This window comes from Sorex fumeus, unplaced genomic scaffold, assembly GCF_029834395.1.
Source record: "Sorex fumeus unplaced genomic scaffold, SorFum_2.1 ptg000003l, whole genome shotgun sequence".
NCBI lineage: Eukaryota > Metazoa > Chordata > Mammalia > Eulipotyphla > Soricidae > Sorex > Sorex fumeus.
Genome location: NW_026606060.1, coordinates 54,434,267 through 54,456,011, shown reverse-complemented (window position 1 = coordinate 54,456,011; position 21,745 = coordinate 54,434,267). Strand labels below are relative to the sequence as shown.

At 49.9% G+C, this 21,745-nt stretch overlaps 1 protein-coding gene and 1 pseudogene across 1 annotated transcript; one reads left to right on the top strand and one right to left on the bottom strand.

Moving 5' to 3' along the window:
* The first annotated feature begins 7,655 nt into the window (after positions 1-7,655).
* Positions 7,656-13,622, top strand: LOC130028744 (histone H3.1-like; annotated as a pseudogene).
* Positions 13,623-20,589: 6,967 nt separating this feature from the next.
* On the bottom strand, positions 20,590-21,066 carry ASCL4 (achaete-scute family bHLH transcription factor 4). Its single transcript, XM_056119571.1, has one exon. The coding sequence runs from the start codon at positions 21,064-21,066 to the stop codon at positions 20,590-20,592; it is 477 nt and encodes a 158-aa protein (XP_055975546.1).
* Positions 21,067-21,745: the final 679 nt, after the last annotated feature.

Here is a 21,745-nt window from a genome sequence, read left to right as displayed (position 1 = left end):
CTTTGCTGTGTTCCTGGGGCTGGAGCGATAGCACAGCGGGTAGGGTGTTTGCCTTGCAAGCGGCCAACATGGCCGACCTGAGTTCAATTCCTCTGTTCCTCTGTCCCTCTCAGAGAGCCCGGCAAGTTACCGAGAGTATCTCGCCCGCACAGCAAAGCCTGGCAAGCTCCCCATGACGTATTCGATATGCCAAACACAGTAACAAGTTTCACAATGGAGATGTTACTGGGCCCGCTCAAGCAAATCAATGAACAGCGGGAGGACAGTGACAGTGTTCCTGATTTCCTCCCAAGTTGCTTTCAGAAACTCATCCTAAATGTATTCTTCCCTGAAAATATTTCTAAACCTTGTTGAGGGATTTTCTAGAATCAGATACAGCTGTTTGGGAGATCAGAGAAAAAGGAGGCTTCTTCTCAAAAATTATGATAATGAATTGTCTTATCATTCTCTGAACACTGAGCACAGAAGCGTTTTTTTTTTAAGTGATGGAATTTGAAAGTCACCAATAAATGAATTAGGAGTCTTAATCCCATAATTACAGCTTACTCATGAGTTCAGACTCAGCCAGCGACTATTGTGCACAGATGACTTGGGAAGCACATTCCCTGTGAACGCCAGGGGCACAGAAAGAGAAGCAGCTTCCGGCCAATTCTCGAGACATGAGGCAATTCAGGAGTGTGTGCAAGCCGGACCTGCCGAGTGAGAAGGCGTTTTAAGATTTCACAGAAGCCAGGTCCCCTCCCAAAAACTGATGTCAGTAATACATGCAGTGTCTCTAAGAGACATCAAACTTGGTTAGGTGCTTTTAAAAGTTACTCTGGGGAGGGTGGAGGGAGCCGCATGCAGAAGAAAAAGACATGGTTTCTGTAATGGTGTTTCTGTGTAGCATTTCCAATGAAAATGGCCTTCATTCAAAACCCTAGAAATTAATGATTAATATTTTGAGTTCAAAAAGAAAGGGACATTGTTTTCCTGTTATTTCCCACTCTAGGCAAAAAAGAAAAGTAACCTTGCCGTGTACACACACAGCCAGAACACCCAGCACTGACTGTTCTTTCAGGCATGAAGATACCTTACTGCTTTGCACATCTTGGCCCCTTTTGAAGACCAGTTGGTTTATAATTCATATTCTCAAAAGCACTGATATCCACATACTGATGGTGGGCTGTATCAGGACGACAGGGAAAGTTTATGAGACGGAATATCAACACAATGTTTTTCTAATTCTGGGGTATTTCCTGAATCAGCAAAGAAATTTAAAAATTTATTGATTGCAGTCTTGTAGATATTAAGCTGCTACCATGTGGGTCTTTATTTAACCTTTGTAAATGGACCAGAGAGATACCACAGTGGGTTGGGTACTTGCCTTCCATACAGCTGACCGGGGTTTGATCCCCTGCATCACATGGCAGAGCCTGGCAAGCTCCCTGTGGCATATTCAATTTGCCAAAAACAATAACAAATCTCACAATGGAGATGTTACTGGTGCCTGCCCGAGAAAATATATGAACAACGGGAGGACAGTGCTACCCCAAAAAGTGCCCAGAGCACCACCAGGAGTGGCCCCTGAGCTCATACTCAAAAGAGGAAGCCCTAGAACCACCAGATGTGGGCCCCCAAACCCCCCAAAAAATCATGGGACTGAAGCTATGGTACATCAGTCAGGGTGCTTGCTTTGCACATGGCCAACCTAGGTTCAATTCCTGGTACCCCATAGGGTCCCCTGAGCTCCACAAGGAGTAATTCCTGAATGCAGAGCCAGGAGTAAATCCTGAACACTGCCAGGTGTGGCACAAAAATCAAAATAAGCACAAGATATTTAAGAGATATTTGGGGGGGTAGGGGGATGGTGCTATACCTGCTATATACTGCTCAGGGCTCACTCCCAGCTCTGCACTTGGGAATCACTCCTGGTGGAGGTTCAGGGCCTTACAGGGTACTGAGGATCAAAACCCAGGTCAGGCACATACAGTGCAAGAAACCGACCCACCAAACCACTGTACTATCAGACCCGTGAATCTTGAATTTTTTTTTTTAAACATAGAGCATTCTAAATTTCTTCTAAATGGAATTGTCCCTTGCTCCACCTTGTCAAGGTAGATCAGAGACCCTGAGTGCCCCCAAGCATGTCGGGATAAACAGGAAAGATTTTACCCAGCTGGACGAGTGTGTGAAACAGGCCTCTCTTACTACTTTCATAGCATCTGCCTTCTGCAATACCTGAGACCATTTAGTCACTCGAGGGCCATTCCCTTAACATTCCTTTATGGGGCCGAAACCATCACACAGGGCTTAAGAAGCTTGCCTTGGATGCAGCCAACCTGTTCCTATCCCTGGCATCACATTTGGTGCCACCCCAAGAGGCACCACTGGGAGTGACCCAGGAGCACAGAGCCAGGAATAGCTTCTGATCACCGCTGGCTCTGCCCCCACCCTGAACAAAACCCTGAAAGCACCAAACCCTTTCATGGGGCCAACTCGTGGCCTCCTCACCCTGCTCCTGCATGACGGCTCCGCATGAGCCTCTCCACCTTCTGGCCTTCTCCCCCTACAGATCCGCTCACACCTCAAAACTGACGTGTTGGACCAACTAAACCATTACCTTCTGGACAAGGGGATTATGCCGACTAGTGCTCAGGGGCTACTCCTGGCTCTACACAGGAGTGTGTCTTGGCGGTTCTTCGGATCAGATGCCAGGTCTGGGATGGACTAGGGGTTGACCACACGCCTGGCAGCAGCCCTGAGCACTGAGTCAGGAGTAACTAAAAAGCAGTAGCTCTATTCCTATGAAAGTCTGTTTATGTCTCATCAGGACTCAGGCCCAGCAACTGCTCCCAGTGATAACCCAGTGCTCAGCCTCTACGTGCTGGGGACCACCAGGCCAAAGATGGCAGAACTTGAGAGTGACGCAGAGTTCAAGAGCAAACTCAGGATGCACTGCAAGCCAGGCATGCATTTTATCTTCCTGACCTATCTCCTTGCCCCAACTTTTTGTTTATTCATTTCTTTGTTTCGGGTTTGTTCCCAGAAGTGCTCAGAGAACTGTGCCATGCCAGGGATCAAAGCCAAGCTTTCTGCCTGCCAAGCATACATTCAGCGCCAGAGCCTTTTCTTCTCAAAAGCTAATAAATAAGTTCTACAGGGAAGGAAACTAGAAATATCGCCAGAATATTCAGTAGTTACTGGAGTTTCTAGCTGCTGAACCTAAGATTCCTCTCTGATACTCTGAAGAGCTGGCACTTATTGGGCTGGAGAGATAGCTCAACAGATCTAAACGCATGCTTTGCAGGAGAGCAGGGTTTAACCCCCAGCGTTGTATGGTACCACCAGCACTGCCAGAAGCAACCCGCTGCTAGCACAGGGCTAGGAAACTCCCCCACCCCAGCAATGCAGTGTATGACTCTAAAATCAAAAAAAAAAAATCAAAATTGAAAGAGCTAATGTTTATTGCTCATTTTCTACAATCTACGATCTAAGGGATGCTTTAGGATTGACGTACTTGAAATATCAAGAAGGTTAAAAATTCCCTTCGGGCTACTCGGGAATGAGTCTGATAGTGGATCAAACTTCCAAGGTCCAGACCTTCCTTTAAAATCTATTAAGAAGGGACAGAGATAGTACAGTTCATAGGGCATTTGCTTTGTATGCTGCGGCCAACCCAGGTTTCATCCCCCGGCATCCCAAATGGTTCAGTGAGCACTGCCAGGAGTGATCCCTGAGTTCAGAGCCAAGAGTAAACCCTGAGCATTGGCACGTGTGTCCCAAAAGCCAGAAAGAAAAAAAAAAATCTGGTAAGAGCTCAGTGAGAATACTCTCCCCAGAAAAACGCACAATCACATGAAAGCTCACATATATTTGTGGGATTTACTTAACTGATTCTTAGTAAAATATGTTTGTGGGTTCAGAGATAGAATAACTATGTATCAGAGATAATACTGGGGCTAAAGTGTTAAAGTGCTTACACTTGGCTGACCCCACACATGTGTCTGTAGGAGGCCTAGATTCCCCAGGAACCACTGAAAGGAACCCCTACATAGCCTGAGAGCACGGCCAGATGGGCCCCCACAAAAATCAGAACAATGAAAAAGCTAAAGAGTTCACTGAATGAATCCAAAAGTAAATGTGAAAGTAAATGAGGGGCTTGGGGGCCTGAGGATGGTACAGCAGGTCATGTGCTTGCCTTGCACATGGCCAACCCAAGTTCAGTCCCCATCCCCGGCGTTCCACCTGGTCCCCAGAGCACCACCAGGAGTGATTCCTGCGTGCAGAGCCTGGAGTCACCCCTGAGCATTGCTGGTTGTGGCCCCCAAACCAAAACCAAACAAAAAAAATTGTTTAATAATAAGTAAAGCAGGGGCCAGAGATGTAGTACAAGAATTAAAGCCACTTGCATTGCATGTAGCTGACACGGGTTCAATCCCTAGCACCACATATGGTTCCCAGAGCATTGCCAGGAGTGATCCCTTAGCACCGCCAGGTGAACTCCCAAACACACACCAAAAAAAAAAGTGAATAGATTTTGATGAACTTGTAGAGAACATGAGGATGTTCATTAGTAAGTGTGGGAGAGCTGGGGGCCGGAGAAATAGTACAGCGAGTAGGGCGCCTGCCTTTCACATAACTGACCTTTGTTCAATCCCTGGTATCACATATGATCCCCCCATGCACCACCAGGAGTAATGCCTGAGTGAAGAGCCAGGAGTAAGCCCTGAACATTACCTGATGTGACCCCCAAACAAAAACTTTATTTTTTTAAAAAAGTGTGGGAGAACTAATGGAAATAGAGGATCAACATTTGGCCTTCAGGAAAGTGGTACATGATGCAGACAGGCAGTGTCAGTGAGGCTCGGGCGAGAGGGTGGCAAATGGGTGAGGAACAGGGTATCAGGATGCCTGCCCACCCAAATACCAACTGATCACAAAGACGGGTGTGTTAAAAGGAGAGTCCTGGCAGAAGACAGCGTGGGTAGGTGATGGAGATGAATATAACTGGCCTAGGGCACAGTTCGCTCCTGTGATGTTCTGTCCAGAGAGCAGGCAGGAGCAAGCGTCCTCCAAGAGGGTGGAGCTGGTGCTCTTGTCTGTGAAGATCCATCTGGCCCGCCTCCTCACCAGTGCGTGGCCCACCCCAAAGGCAAGGAGTTCACGCAGAGTCCAGAGGGGGCCTGACAAGACAAGAAACTCAGAGAGAGAGAGAGAGAAAGACAGACAGAGGTGAAGATAGGTGCCTGCCATAGAGGCAGGATGGGGTTGGGGGGTGTTGGGGAGGGGAGGGAAATTGGGGACCATTGATGCTGGGAAATTACACTGGAGGAACATTGTATGACCCAATCATGAACCGCTTTGTAATGCTCTATCTCATGGTGAGGAGAGAGAGAGAGAGAGAGAGAGAGAGAGAGAGAGAGAAGAGGAAACTCAAGAACTCAAGTCAACACGTATTTCTGGACAGTATCCTAAACTAAGAGGAATGACCAAACTTGTTGGGACAGTTGGTGAAAATTGTTTTAATTTTAGTCTATTGGATTTGGGTGCTTAGTGCTCTGGTTACCGTGCACGGAGGAATGGAACCCAGGGCCTCACACTTTGCAAGACAAATATTTACTCCACCTTGAGCCACGTTCCTGACCCCACAGTTGGTGAAATTTAAAGAAATCTGCCAGTTGCAATGGGCCAGGTTTGATTTTCTGATTTTGGGTGATGCAGAGCAGTGCCCCTGTGTGATACCCTGATTTATAATTTTCAAAATCTATCTTAAGTCTTGGTCCCTATTTTTGGCACAGGGCTCCTAAAAGCCCTTGGAATTTCCTGAGTGATAAAAGGATAAAGGTGTCTTATTATCCTTAACTGGCTCCTTTCAACCACAGGGAGTGTGTTAATGAGGTGACTTCTGGAAAGCCCCAGAGGGCGGGCTGCCAGGAGATTGATCAAGGGATTAGATCAGGCACTGTTGGTCCCACCCACGGCCTCCTGCAAGGGGCCAGGGCTCCCCATCCCCACTGACCAATGATTTCCCCCATCCCGCTTCTGTCTAAGCTTCCAGGAACCCCAAAGAAGGGAGTGCAGAGAGCTTCCCTGGGGGAGTGGAGGAGAAGGCATGAGGAGGGGAGGGCACAGCCCAGAATGCAGAGTCCCTCTGTGCCCAGACCCGGGCTCTGCGTGCCTCTCCTTAGGAGACTGGAGACCTTGGAGTCAGAACTGTAGTACAGCGGGTAGGGTGCTTGCTCTGCACGCAGCCAACCCAGGTTTGAGCCTTGTCACTATACAGGGTCTCCCAAGCCTCCCCCCCCCCCCCACCCCAGGAGTGATCCCTGAGTGCAGAGCCAGGAGTAAGTCCTGAGCATCTCCAGGTCTGGCAGAAGGGGGGTGGGGAGAGAGAGAGAAAGAGAGAGAGAGAGAGAGAGAGAGAGAGAGAGAGAGAGAGAGAGAGATAAGAAACTGCACATCTAGAAAAGCAAACTGGCTTCCTGAGTTCTGTGAACAAGCCCCGAAAGCCAAGTGGGTGTCTTGTCACCTCTGCCAGTGGGTGGAAAGCACCGTTGACAATGACAACCTGGAACTGGGACTGGCACTTGAATGGGGCAGCCTCTTGGGGCACCCTGCCCTGTGGCACCAAATGCCAATATCCAGGGAGACCGTCTGAATGGATCCCATGGGTAGGACATCCAGTCATGGCCCTCTGAGTACGGAGTAAGTGCTTGGTATTACTGAGAAACAAACCACAGATCTCACTGAAAGGCTCCACATACTGGCATGCTCAGGGTGATGAAATCCTTCGCCTCATATTGAAAGATTCAGACAGTCAGGGGCCAGAACCAAAGCTGAGTGGGTAGGGGTTGGTCCTGCTCACAACCGATCTGCGTTCCATCCCCGCTATCCTGGGTGCAGAGCCAGGAATAACCTCTTAGCGCCAAGAGGTGTGGCATGCGCACGTGCGTGCGCAAGCACGCACACACACACACACACACACACACACACACACACACACACACACATACACACACAGAGGACTGGAGAGATAGTACAGGAATTTGGCAACTTGCTTTGGGTTACAATCAACCTGGGGGAGCGGAGGGTCTTTGGATTTGTTGTTGTTGTCTTTGTTTAAGTATTAGGGTTACACCCAGCAGTGCTCAGGGTTCACTCCTGGCCGGGCTCTGGAACCGTACACCATATCATGAATTGAATCTGGTCAGGTGCATGCAAGGCAAGTGCTGTACCCGCTGTAGTATCTCTCTGGCCCCCGTCTGTTTCATTTGGGGGAGTGGGGCACGGAGAAGAGAGAGGGTTGGCCCACACTCACCAGTGCTGGGAGCTGTTCAGTCTCTGTGCTCATGAGCCTCTCCCAGCTGTGCTTGGAAAACCATGTGGTGCTAGGGATCAAACGTGGGCGAAGCACCTTAGCCCCTGTACTATCTCCTTGGCTCCAGAACTTGAATAGCTTTATGTACAAGAAGCACAATATAAAAACTTCCTCAAAATTATAATATACATTATCTTTTCGGTTTTGGAGCCATCAACTATGTTGGCTTGGATGCTCAAAGATTATCCCTGGATGCTCAAAGATTACTCCTGGCTCAGTGCTCAAGAATCACCCTTGGCGATGCTCAGGGAACCATACACAATGAAAGCTACATCAAAGCACAAGCTGACGTAACATGGCAGGTAGGCAGGGAAAGGCTCTTGGCAATAAAACTTAGGCCAACAGAACTTCTGAGAGAGGAAAATCCTAAAACTGATTCACCCACCCTGTGGGTACAGAAAACAGACCTTCAGCAGACCCTGAGGAGATTGGACCCTTCCCCATGAAGTTCCTCAAACCCTCGGACCTCTCCCTTAATCTGATTAAAATGTGATCCGCCCCGAGAAGACTCCAGAACTTCTGGATCAAGACAACCCCAGAAGAACCTATAAAAGACACCTTGATCAAAGGAAGGGCGCACATATTGCTGCCTGAGCCCGTGTGCTGCTTGCGCCTGCATGGCCAAGCACATGTGGTGCCTGAGCACATGAGTCGCCCACATCTCCCCTCTTGAGATGTGTACTTTTATGCTTTCCTGTCTAATGCTGGGCTATGTATAGGGGCTCTCTTCACCATTGGAGAAGCCCATGTTCTCTCTCTCTCTCTCTCTCTCTCTCTTTTCTTTTCGGATAACACCTGGCGATGCACAGGGGTTCCTCCTGGCTCTGCACTCAGGAATTACTCCTGGCAGTGCTCAGGGGACCATATGGGATGCTGGGAATCGAACCCGCTTTGGCCACGTGCAAGTCAAATGCCCTACCCGCTGTGCTATCGCTCCAGTCCCTCATGTTCTCTCTTGAACGCATTGCTATCTCTCTCATTCTCCACTCTCTCCCACTTTACCTTTCCTCCTTCCCTTCAAAAACCCTCTAAATATAATCTGTTTACTTCACTGCTTGTCAACTCTTGAAATTCTCTTCTGCGAGCAAGACAAGAAACCCAATAACCCTGGATCCCAGGTGGCAGAGGCAAATTGGGAGAAAGTGACTGTCTTTCTCCTCCCGACTCTTACGAGCCACTCGTGGGGTCCATCAACATCAAAGCCACACAAGAACCTTCATCTCTATTCTCTCTCCAGCCCAAGTCAGGGTGGTTTTATTTTAGGTAGAAACAAATATTTTCCTGCCCTTACGATGAGTGATCCTCCCTTTCACTCACGCCCAGCCCCAATCTTCACGCCTCCAGTTGAAGCAGGTCAATTCCCAAGGCCCTTTACTAAGCCCAGGACAGGATTCCTTCCAGACCGTTTCCAAGGTCAAGGCAAAGAGAAGCGTCTTCAGGTGTGGTCCCCTCTGGCTGACTCTGTGGGCAGAAACCAGTTTGGAGAGTTCTCTCCTTGTCTGGGTGCCCGTCTCCTTGCTGCTGGCCCCGCGGTTTGATTTTGTCCAAACGACTAGGAGTAACCCAACATGAAACCAAAGCTGAAAGGCTTTCACCAAAGGACCCACTGAATAGCCACGCAAGGACCCCACCTAGCCACCCAGCACCCCCAAAGTCAAAGGTAACCACGGTGGCTCCGAGATAAGAATCAAAGAGCTGGAAATAGATCTCTGGTTTCATGGGCCAAGAGGGAAACTAGAAAGCAAGTCCAGCCCTCAGCCCGCCTGGGCCATGGAGACTTAAGGGACGGCAGGGATGAATGAGAAGGTGCTGGGTTCCCAAGGACCTCAACAGACGCCCCCTGCAGCAAGGTCTGAGCCCAGAGAGCCACAAAATGTTGTTGACCGTCATAATTTGGGGACTTTCCAGGTGGGGAGGAGGCAGTTAGGTAACACCAGCCATAGTCAGGGGACCATACTCCTGGCTCTATGGTCGTCAGACCAGGCTGTGCTGGGATTCGAACCAGAATCTACATGCAAGGCTGTCTATCTCTCAGACCTGATAACTTTGGGAGTTCTGAAGAAAACCTTGTCTAGACAGATACAGCTCCAAAAGCACAGTACATGATGTGGCTTCAGTCTTACTGGGTCATGCTGATCAGCCCCTGCCTTGCTTTCCCCAGACCGATAGGACTTTGCTCTGAGTTCACTTGAAGGCTGACAGCACCTGGTCTTGGAAGGAGAGGCCAGTCCAAGAGTTCTGGGTTGGGGTGGGGGAGGGCTGGAGCGATAGCACTGTCGGGAGGGTGTTCACCTTGCATGCGCCAACCTGAGTTCGATTCCCAGCATCCCATATGGTCCCTCAAGCACCGCCAGGAGTAATTCCTGAGTGCATGAGCCAGGAGTAACCCCTGTGCATCGCCGGATGTGACCCAAAAAGCCAAAAAGGAAAATTAGTCCTGGGTTGAAGTGAAGTTACTGAGAGGTGAGTAAATCCAGGACTTCAAGAGCAAACCCCCAATATTCAGACTGAAATCAGGGATGAACATTGCAATTCCATGCTCCTCCAAACCCTCCTCTTTCCCTCCTAATTTCTAATTTCCTTTTTTCTCTTGCCTTCAGAAATTCCACCAGGGAAGAAAATAAGACACACTGTTCTTCCCTCCTTCCCGCCCCTCATTCACTGCAGTGGCCTGTTCTGGTTATTTTGTAGAAATTGTTCTGAAGAAGAGTGTTAAATAATAATGATAATGATAATAATAATAATAAATTATTGATGCATTTGAACTCTGGCCAACTCTCTGGGTATTTTTTTCTGGATATTTTTAAAGCCATGAAATGATGAGATAAATATAACTATCATTAAAAACCTCTGTAGCTCAGTGGCAGGGCACATAACTGACATGGAGTAGTACCCTGGATTTGACACTGACTCAGCAAAAACACACTCATATGAAATAATCATAAAATCCTGTGTGATGGCAGAAGGAGGAGATCATGTGCCTTTTCGGCCAAATCATCAAAAACTTGGCTCCATGCTGTCATTCCCTCATAGCATAAGCATGGAAGCTGGGCTGGAGATAGTGCAGCTGGGGGGCGCTTGTCTTGCATCTCTCTATGGTCCCCGAGCCCACCAGGAGTCATCCCTGAGCACAGAGTCAGGAGTTAGCCCCCAGCATTGCCAACGCCAACTGTGGTGCCCAACCCAAAAATTAAAGAAATATGGAACTTTCCAGATGATTTTATAGTCATGAAACTTTTTTAAAAATTAATTTATTTTTTTGCTTTTTCAGTCACACCCGGTGATGCACAGTGGTTACTCAGGAATTACTCCTGGTGGTGCTCTGGGGACCACATGGGATGTTGGGATTTGAACCCGGGTAGGCCGCTGCAAGGCAAATGCCCTACCTGCTGTGCTATCACTCCAGGCCCAGTCATAAAACTTGGGCTGGAGCGATAGCACAGTGGTAGGGCGTTCGCCTTACAAGCGGCCAACATGGCCGACCCGAGTTCGATTCCTCCGCCCCTCTCGGAGAGCCCAGCAAGCTACCAAGAGTATTCGATATGCCAAACACAGTAACAACAAAGTCTCCAAAGGAGACGTTACTGGGCCCGCTCGAGCAAATCGACGATCAACGGGAGGGCCTTTAAGTCAATAAAATGTAAAATAAAGTGTGATTGTTGCTTCAACATATGTGCCATGACACAGGTATTTGAAGCTTTGCCCTTTTTGGTTTGAGTTTGGGGGCCACACCCAGCGGTGCTTGGGGCCTACTCCTGGCTCTGTCCTCAAGGATGACCGCTGGAGGCGCTGATGCCCATCTGTGATCAGGAGGGTAGAGCTGGGTGTCCTGGAAGTCCCCCCCGCCACCCGCCCTGTGCTATGTCTCTGGCTGGAAGCTAATATTTCTTCCTTCTCTGGGAGGCCTGAGAAACTCCCTGCTCTGGTAGGAATTCCCCGCTCTGGTGGGGATGTTTGTAACACGTGAAGCAGCTCATGGAAGATGGCCACCTCGGTGCTTCTGGATCCAAACAGGCCCTGAGGAGCAAAGGGGTGTTGCAGGGAGACCCTCTGCCCCCACTGTCTCCTGCTTCTCACTGCCCTTCTCTGCCATGGTAGACCCTGCGCCAGCCTCAGACCCCAGCATCTCGGTCCTGCCAACCCCTGCCCCCCACCCCTCTTTAATCACCCCAGTTCCTGAGACCACTCCCTCTGACTTCAGACCCTCGAAGCCTAGGGGCTGGAGTGATAGCACAGTGGGTAGGGCATTTGCCTTGCATGCGGCCAACCTGGGTTCGATCCCTGGCATTCCATTGGGTCCCCTGAGCACTGCCAGGAGTAATTACTGAGTGCAGAGCCCGGACTTATCCCCTGAGCATCACTGGGTATGACCCAAAAAGAAAAAAAAAACGAAAACAAACAAAGAAAAAAACAGACCCTTGAAGCTTCTGACTACAACTGTTTTGCTTGCCAGACCTGGAGTTCAGAAGCATCTTAACTATGATGGTGGTCGGGAGGTAGAGGGGAAGAATATTTTGCCAGTGGAGTGGAGTTGGGGTCCCCCAGGGCAGTGGTCAAGAGTTCTTCCTGGTTCTGTGCTCAGAAATGACCCCGGAGGTGCTCAGGAGTGTGAGCCAGGATCAGCCACAGTCAGGGCGAGCCCCTTAGCCCCACTATTCTCTGGTCCCCAAATCTCCTGGCTCTCCCGTCTCTTACTCCATCCGCTTCCCTCACCATGACCTGGGAAGTGTTTTAAAGGGCAGCCTTCGATCTCTGCTTTCTCACCTGTCCCTTTTATGCGCCTCAGTGAGATCTTTTAATGGCCAAATCCAGTGGGTCCCCTCGCCCTTACACCTCTGATTCATACCATGCTGTCACCACTCCTTCCTGCTTCTCGAATGACATCGGCATTTAATTGCCCTGATCTCATCGAACCTGGTTCTTCATGCAACGTCTCAGTCCTCTTCAAAGACAATTTCTTCTGCAAAGGCGCCTTCCGTGCGGGCTCTGGGGCTGCTTCTCATCAACACTCTCTCACGGAGACGTGCTGGCTCCCATCCATTCCTGAGTGTTGTGTGTGTGTGTGTGTGTGTGTGTGTGTGTGTGTGTGTGTGTGTGTGTGTGATCTGCGTCACCTCAACCTGCAGCATCTCTTCTGTGGTTTGGGTCAGCCCTAGCAGTGCTCAGAGGCTACTTCCCAGCTCCTCACAGTGCTTGGAGACCACATGGTCCAGACGCTTGAACTAGCATCAGTCACGTGCCCAGCAAGGGTCTTACTCTGTATTATCTCTCTGGACTCCTAGCTGCATTTTAAACCCAGTATGTCTAAAACAAGACTTTTTGTTTGGTGGGGGCTAGGTATTGAGCTATAGGTGACTGTGCTCAGGGCTTACTCCTGGCTCTGTGCTCAGGGGACCCCCTCTGTTGCTGCTTGTGGGGGCTCATATATGGTGCTACGAATTGAACTGGGATCACACATGCGAGCCAAGAGCCTTAGCCCTGTACAATCTCTCGGCCTCTAAAACAAGACACTGACCACTTAAACCTCTTGTTCTCTGCTTCTAACACCAGCTGATGGCAGCTGTCTTAAATTATCTCATTTTTTGTTTGTTTTGTTTTGTTTTGGGGGCCACACCTGGCTGTACTTAGGGGTTACTCCTGGCTATACACTCAGGAATCAAGCACTCCTGGTGGTATTCAGAAGGCTATTTGGGATGCCGGGAATCAAACCTGGGTCATCCAGGTGCAAAGTAAATGTATTATTCCCGCTGTATTATCACATATTATACTAACTATGCCAACAACAGTAGCAAAAATGGGTCTCATTTCCCTAGCCATGAAGGAGTTTCCAGCTGAGTTGGGAAGAACGAGAGGGCTTGTACTAAGCAGACGGCATGCAAGTCAACAGGCAGGAAGGTGACCCGCAAGCAGCTGGCCACCAAGGCGTCCTGCAAGAGCGCGCAAGCCATGGGCGGTGTGAAGAAGCCGCACCGCTACCGGCCCAGACACCATGGCACTATGTGAGATCCGCCGCCACCAGAAGTCCACCAAGCTGCTTATCCTCCAGCTGCCGTTCCAGCGGCTGGTGCGCAAGTTCGCACAGGACTTCAAGACCCACCTGCTCTCCCAGAGCTCAGCCATCATGGCGCTGTAGGAGGTATGCGAGGCCTACCTGGTGGGGTTCTTCGAGGATACCAATTTTTGCACCATCCACACCAAGCGCGTCACCATTATGCCCAAGGACATCCAGCTGGCGTGCCGCATCCTTAGAGAGAGGGCATAAAGTTTACGATGCTAAAATCTCAGGGCTGGGACAGATGGAGACGCTACTGGCGCCCGCTCAAGCAAATCAATGATTAATGGGATGACAGTGCTACAGTGTTACAGTGCTATTATCACTCCAGCCCCCCTTGAATTGTCTCTAATTTAACCCTCTTTCCCATCCTCCATGTTGCCAAGACCTATTGAAGACACCTACCTGGCAATGCTGCCATCCTCTCCCACATACCTCTTCCTGCCCGGGCCACTGCCGGCCTTAGATTCTGCACCCCCACCCCCACCCAAACATCTCCCAATAACACCTCCTCCTTTAACTCCCCGCAAGAGTTGCACATTGTCTGACAAGCAAAGCACTGTAGCACTGTCCTCCCGTTGTTCATCGATTTGCTCGAGTGGGCACCAGTAACATCTCAACAAATTGTGAGACTTGTTGTTACTGTTTTTGGCATATTGAATAAGTCACAGGGAGCTTGACAAGCAAAGTTCAAGTTTTTTTTAGCCTGCTTCCAATGCCTTCTAGAATCTGGTTATAGCCATGGTTGATATGACACCTCTTACTCAGGCTCTTTCCCGAATCTGAACCTTTCCTCCCTCTGCCTAGAATTCTCACTCCATTCCCATCTGCCAAAGGCCTCATCCAGCCTCTTCTTCTCCACTCACTTATTTTTTTTTTGTTTTGTTTATTTTTGTTTTGGGGTCAACACTCAGAATTACTCAGGGGTTACTCCTGGTTCTGCCTCAGGAATTACTCCTAGCAGTGCTCCAGGGACCAAATGGGATGCCGGGTTATTGAACCCAGGTGGGGACTGAACCCAGATTGACCCTACCTGCTGAACTATCTCTCCAGCCCCCCACTCACTTGAAGATCAGACCCTCCATTTCCTGCAGCATTTTTCACTTGGGATCTCAACTGTCTCATGGATACATTTTCCCCACTTCATATGAAGTTGAAGTTGGCCGATTTTTCCTTCCAGGTGGTAAGATTCTTCAAATTCAACTTAGCACAAGGCTCTGAAGTCTGCATTCAAACAAAAATCAACCACAGCGCACTGTCTCCAGGGCTCAAAAGAAGGGGAATCTGCAGCTCCAGATTGGGTCTTTTCAGCGGGGAAGAGGAGAGAAGCAACTGCTGGACAGTGAGGCAAGAGGTGGCCACACCTTCCAGCCACTTGCCCTGGGCAAGCCTTATTCAGAGAGTCACTGGCCCTGGGCCAGCCCTACTGAAGGTCACTTGCCCTGGCCAAGGCTTAGCACCTTCACAAATGGCCAAACCGGAGGGACCTCTGGACCATGTGGTCTCACTTCCGTGGATCCTACCCCAGGCCAATGAGACTTCAGAAGTTCTCACCTCACCCCTGTCTCCAGTCAGTGGGGGAGCTGGACCCTGAGTGAGCCCACACTGCCCCATATGTCCTTCTGCTGCCCCCACCCTGCCTTTGCTCATTCAGTGGTGGGGGATGTGTGCCTCCATAGTGGACCAAGGCTATGAATCACAAAGCACATTCTGAAAGCACAAAGGATAGTCAGTGTTGGAGCTGAATGTCTAAAACCCAAACCAAACCAACAGAATAAAAATAGGGGACAGGAGAGAGAGCTCAGAGGGCTGGGGACGGGCCCTGTGCAAAGGAGGCTCGGGGTCCATCACCTGCACCACAGGGTCCCCTGAGCACTGCCCAACATCCTCCCTGACCCCCCCCCCCCAAAAAGGCAGATGATCTTGAAGTCCATACAAATTGTTCTTTCATAAATGCCTCCTTTCCCTAAAGCTCCTTTCACTTCACTGGCCCTACATACTTGTCAGTAATTCATTTTGTTCTTTTGGAGAGTTTAAGAGAAAGGGAAAATCTGAACATCTTAGATGCTTGTTTGATGCTCCTTCTGTTAGCCACCAAGATGTTTCTAGGGAAATGACCTAATTAATTTTCTCTAAAGAAGTTAAATGAGGGGTTGGAAATATCGTACAGAACAAATCGGAGAGATAGTACAGCAGGGAGGGTACTTACCTTATCCTTGGCCTACTCAGGTTCAATCCCCAGCACCCCATAGGGTCCCCCAAACCCCACCAGGAGTGATTCCTGAGCACAGAGCCAGGAGTAAGCCCTGAGCACAGCTAGGTGTGTCCCATAAACAAAACAATAAAGGAAAAGAAGAATGCCAAGGTGTCTGTGTTTCCCACATGAAAGATGAAATGTGAATGCGCTGCATTACTGTAAGACCACTGAATCAATCTCCTTTTTTGTCTGTTTATTTTTCTGTGGGGTACACCCAGACGTGCTCCAGACTTACTCTTGGCTCTGCTCAGGGCTTACTCCTGGCAGGCTCAGGGGACCATATGTGATGCCAGGGATTGAACCCGGGTTAGCTCTGTGCAAGGCAAGTGCCCTATCTTCTGTACTCTCTCACGCCTTATACCATGTTTTTGTCGCATCTCCCCAGTATTCAGAGCCCTAAACCACTCCAGAAGATGCTCTGCACCTCAGTGCTCAGGCCCCAGGATCCATGGTTCTGGGGCCACCAGTTCTACACCCCAAAGGCTGGGATTAAATTCACGGCCTCTGGGCTGGAGCAATAGCACAGTGAGTAGGGTGTTTGCCTTGCACCATATGAGATGCTGGGTTTGATTCCCAGCATCCCATATGGTCCCCCAAGCACTGCCAGGAGTAATTCCTGAGTGCAGAGCCAGGAGTAACCCCTGCATTTCCAGGTGTGACCCAAAAGGAAAAAAAAATTCACGGCCTCGCAATGTGTGTATGTGTGTGTGTGTGTGTGTGTGTGTGTGTGTGTGTGTGTTCTCGCTCACACGCTCACCAGCCGAGCTATCTCCCTGGCCCTGCATCTCATCCACATCCCCAATCTAAGGTTCTCTGCAAGTTGTTAGTCTCTCTTTCAACTCAGCCAAGAAGGTAACATTGGTGCTTTCCTTTAAAAATTTTTGTTTTCCCTGACTGGTAAATATGTCTCAGTAGGCTTGGGAATAATAGAGACTCCAGTGAAGATATCTTAGATAGTTGGGCAGCTGTAACCTAAGTTAAGGGAAAGAAATGTTGGTTACTGCTGCTGGTGCACATAAACAAAAGGGGAAGTTTTTAGCCTGCTCCTGCAGTGCCAGTTCTGAAGGGAAGTTTGAGGGAATCATGGCACCGGGCCCATCTGTGCAGCTGTAACAGCAGAACACCAGGTGGGTCTGGAGCGATAGCACAAAGGGTGAGGCACTTGCCTTGCACAAAGCAGACCTGGGTTTGATGCCTGGCACCCTATATGGTCTCCTGAGCCTACGAGGAGTGATCTCTGAGTGTTGGATAACATTGGGTTGTCCTTGTTTCTCTCAGAGGGAGCTTAGGTTTATTGAGTTACTCCCACAACAGTGCCCCTGAAGCACACCCAATTCCATCAAGCACCAATAATCCTATATTTCTCTTCTCTTTCCTTTATGTCCTTTGCATGGTTTAGCAATGTTCTTTTTGTATAGACACAGGAAGACAGTTGATGCCATGCTTTTGCAACATGGGAGTTAACTGATTCCAAAAAAATATTTATTCCTGGGCATCCATCATATTTACTGACTTAAACCTCAGTTGCCCTTACTTCCTAATACCTCCAAAAGGAGGGTCCCAATGAAGGAACTGGATGGACCCAGGGCAAGCTGTAAGCTACCCTGGCATCAAAAGGGAACAAGTTAAGCACCATAGGTATACAAGTTAAAAGCATAGTCATGGAACAAAATGCTGTTATGACCCAAAAAGAAGTAACTGAATAAGACCCTGCTGGGGTTAGGAAAGATTAACCTGGCCGGAGGGCTGTAGTCTGAGATACCTAGTGAGATGTCCCCAGGAAGAGGCAACCTTTAAGATTAACATATCTCTTGATTTTGTCCTTGAGTTAATCCCCTAGAACTTCCCCTGAAGGAGTGGCTTTACCTCTGTTCGTTATTATGACAATGTTCAACCCCACATATATGTACCCCGACCCTTCAGGATTTTTATATAATTATGCTGTAAGGGGAGAGTGGGGACTATGATGAAGATAAGGACTAGACAAGAACTAGTTGAGGACTAGGGGGTGGAACTAGGGTGATGGAACTATGATGACTTTGACTATGACCAAAACTATGACTACGACTGTGCTATCAGACTAGTCTGGGGAGGAGAGAGGAATAAATTGACTAACAACGAGCCTGGGCCCCTGTTTCTCTGTTCCCTGGTCCTGCATCCGTCTGTTGTCATGGGCCGGCCAGGGGAATGGTTCTCGGCCACTGAATGCTCGAGTCCCACACATCCCCATGCCTTTCTCTTGAAAACTCACACCTGAGCACAGAGAAGAACGCCAGGAACAGCATTAGTCATTCCACATTTTCACTTATATTTGGCATCATGAGGTCAACGCATATCTAGGGGTCTTCTAGACTTAAACTAGAGACGGGCACTTTGCCTTGCATGCAGTAGAACCTGGGTTTGACCCTTGGCATTCCATATGGTTCCCCAAGCACCGCCAGCAGTAATTCCTGAGTGTAGAGCCAGGAGTAACCACTGAGCAATGCCAGGTGTAGCCCCAAAACAGAACAACAACAACAACAAAAATAGACTTAAATTGGAAGGCAAAATCCTAATAGGACATGGTTATCTGGTCCCCTTTGAAAACACTGAGAAAATCAAGCTGAGTTCACATATCAAACTTTTTTTATATTTTCCTGCCACACCTGGTAGGTAGTATTCAGGGGACCATATAGTAAGGGGTGGAACCAGGGGTTCACAGCTTGATTCATGAGTCATGAGTTCCAGCCCAGTAAGACCTCTGCCCACTCCCTAGTGGTCACTTTTATTTTGTTTTGGGGGCCACACCAAGAGGTGTTCAGGGCTTACTACTGGCTCTGCACTCAGGGATTATTCCTGATAGAGCCCAGGGTATCATATGCGGTGCCAGGAGTTGAACCCAAGGTGATCAGGACTACTGATCACTTTTAACCAGACTCTCTATGGAGCCCAGAAATAGGACTTTTCTCTACTAACGAGAGCACAGCTCATTTCTCATTGGAAGTCTGGGGGCCAGGGAGTTAAGCCCAAGGGGATTTCCTTGCAAGCAGTCAACCCAAGTTCCATTCCCAGAATCACTTAAGGTCCCCTGAACACCACCAGGAGTGTTCCCTGAGCACAGAACTACGAATAAGCACAAGACAAAATAAACGAAAACAGAATACCAAGGCCTTTACCCACCTCTGTGAAATAGGATGGATTAAGCTGTACAGGTTAAAGAGATTTTGCTTGGTCACTCAAAGGAAGGAGAGCCTGGGTGAGGAGTAGGCAAGCCTTAGCTTTGGGGGAGAAGTTGGAGCCAGGAATGAATCACAGATCAATAAACCCCAGGAAAAAACTAGCCTGAGCTCCCCACTCCCTTGTTCATTTTCTTTGCCCATCCCCTAAGCCGACTTGTGAGAAGGCAATTCTGCTGATTAGGTAAAATTACTTTTTTTTTTATTTTGTTTTTTGTTTTTGGGTCACACCAAGCAGTGCTTGGGGCTTAATAGGAAACAACTTTGGAGAATGTTTATCTTGATATGTAAACAAGCATTTGACTTACCCACAGAATTCACAAGTGTTCCCCAAAGGGAGGAAAGATGACCAGAATTAAAGGCTTTGAAAAGACTGAGAACAGGAACAGAGAGATAGTGCAGGGCGTAAGGTGCTTGACATGCTTGCTGCCCACCCCAGTGCAATATCCTGAGCATCATGGGGTTGGCCCCAAGCCTCTCCCACCCCCAAAGACTGAGAAAAGTGGAAATGATAGTTCAGTGGTGGTAGGGTGGTGCTTGGCATGCATGAACCCTGGGTTCTATCACTGGCACACGTGAGTGCATGTGTGTACTCAGAGAGAGAGAGAGAGAGAGAGAGAGACAGAGACAGAGACAGAGACAGAGAGACAGAGACAGAGACAGACAGAGACAGAGAGACAGAGAGACAGAGAGACAGAGAGAGAGAGAGAGAGAGAGAGAGAGAGAGAGACAGTCACTACGTAATTACAGTACACCAGGAAACCCTTCTGATGATAAAACTTAAAACTTTGAGAAATCTGCCAATTTCAGCCCAACCAGTAGAAAACTCAAACAATTTTCTTTCCTTCTTTTTCTTTTTTTAAAGTCACAGCATCACTTCAACCCAAGGTTAATTGGAATGAGAACCACAGAGTGTGTACAGAGAAAAGCAACAGTTTTAAAAAGCATAAAAGCATGAAGACGGCACGTAAGTTTTTATACAAATTTGAATTCTCTTGCAAAGAGAACAAGGCTCGACAGGACACATCGTAGGCTTCCACAGAGTTTCTGAAGAGTAGCTTCACGGAAAAAAATGGGGTGCATGGGAGACAGAAAGTCCCTGTAGCAATGCACGGACTCAGCCCGGGTGCATCGCAGCCCGGAACAGCCCTGCGTTCCTTACAGACACCTTGACCCAAAGCAGAGACAAGCATTGCTGACTAATCCTCCGAAGAAGGAAACGCAGAAAAAAAACAAAACAAAAAAACCGCTCCCGTCATCTCAAGGGCTGTGGCGTATTTATTGGGAGCTGGCGGGGGGGGGGGGGGGGGGGGGGGGGAGGGAGGCTGAGGTGGGTGGAAAGGGCCGGGAAATCTTCTTTCGTGGGCTCAATGTTTGTGCCCCCAATTAACCCACTCCACCAACTGTGGGAATTTCCAGTTGTAACGGCCGAACAATTTTGTTTTCAACGAGGGACTCCAGAATCTTGCAGTTTGCATTTTTGAACGTGTCCTCAATACGCACCCCTAAGGTTCAGGCACCTGACCCAAATAAGAGTAATAAGGGTGGTAGATAGGACCCCCAGAACATAGAGTGCATTTTTCTTTTCTTCCCTAAAGTATGGACAGGTTTTTTTTTTGTCCCCTATAAAACTGAGACCTGAAAAAAAATTAGTAAAAATGCAAACCCCTTGCAGTCCCGGACGCGCGGGGCCCGGGGCGCCCCACTAGACGCCCCCCTCCTCGGCCTCGCTGCAGGGCGAAGGCGCAGAGGAGGTCTTGGACTCGCCGTCGCTGTTGCACTCGGCCCGGCACGGCGGGCCGGCGCCGTCCAGCAGCTCCTGCAGGTGCTTGATGTAGCCGATGGCTGCGCGCAGCGTCTCCACCTTGCTGAGCCGCCGCTCCGCCAGCTCCCGGGGCAGGTGCTCCCGCAGGCGCGCGTAGCCCTCGTTGACGCAGCGCACCCGCTGCCGCTCGCGCTCGTTGCGCTTGCGGAGGAAGGCGGGCTCGAAGGCGCCCTCCAGCGGCAGCGGCAGGTAAGGCCGCCGCGGGGCGGCCCCGGCCGCAGCGTCCAGGCGCCAGGAGGAGCCCCTGCAGGGGTCCCGCCGCGGCAGGCGCGACAGCGTTCCCCCGGGCATCCCCAGCGCCGCGGGGCGGAGGTGGTAGGGCAAGCTCAGCAGCGCTCCGGGTTTGCGTCTCTCCATCCTTCGCCGGCGGATTTTACGAGCGACGCGCGGCGGAGGTTTAAACTCGCGAGCGGAGAGGCGGGCCCATGCGGGATGCGCGCGGGCGCGGCGGGGCCCCCACGGGACGGGGTTCTGCACCCCCACCCGCCCCAACGGGTGGCGTCAAGGAAACTCGGCAAGCTTCCCTTGCTGCATGGCACACGCTCGAATCTCTCCTTGCCTTCTCTCTGTTTTCAATCAAGAGCAGACGGAGCTGGTAGCCCACAAGTGGGACTCTCCAAATCCACGCTTGGAATCCTTGGCGCTTATTTCAAAATATTGGTAACAGTAGCAGCAGCGGCAGCAGCAACAGTAACCCAAGGGTTCCTCTCGGCCGCCTCGCCTGTAGAGGGGCGCACACGCCAATCACCGGGGAAAGTCCAAGCACGGGCTCCTGCGCCTTCGCCTTCGGGCTCCCGGCGCTAACGCGTCCCCGTCCACGTCCCCGCCGAACCCCTCCGGGGAAGCAGCCCCCTCCCCTCGGCAGCGGCTCAGGGAAAGTGCACCCGAGGCTTTCTCCGGGAGAAACCTCCACTTGCCTGCTCTCTGCGGTTTCCGCCGTCCAGAGCTAATGGGAAGAGCTTTGAGAATGTTTGCAAACCAACACTTGCTCTTTCATTTCGGAGGAGGTGGAGACAGGCGCTCATCAAAGGGAAGC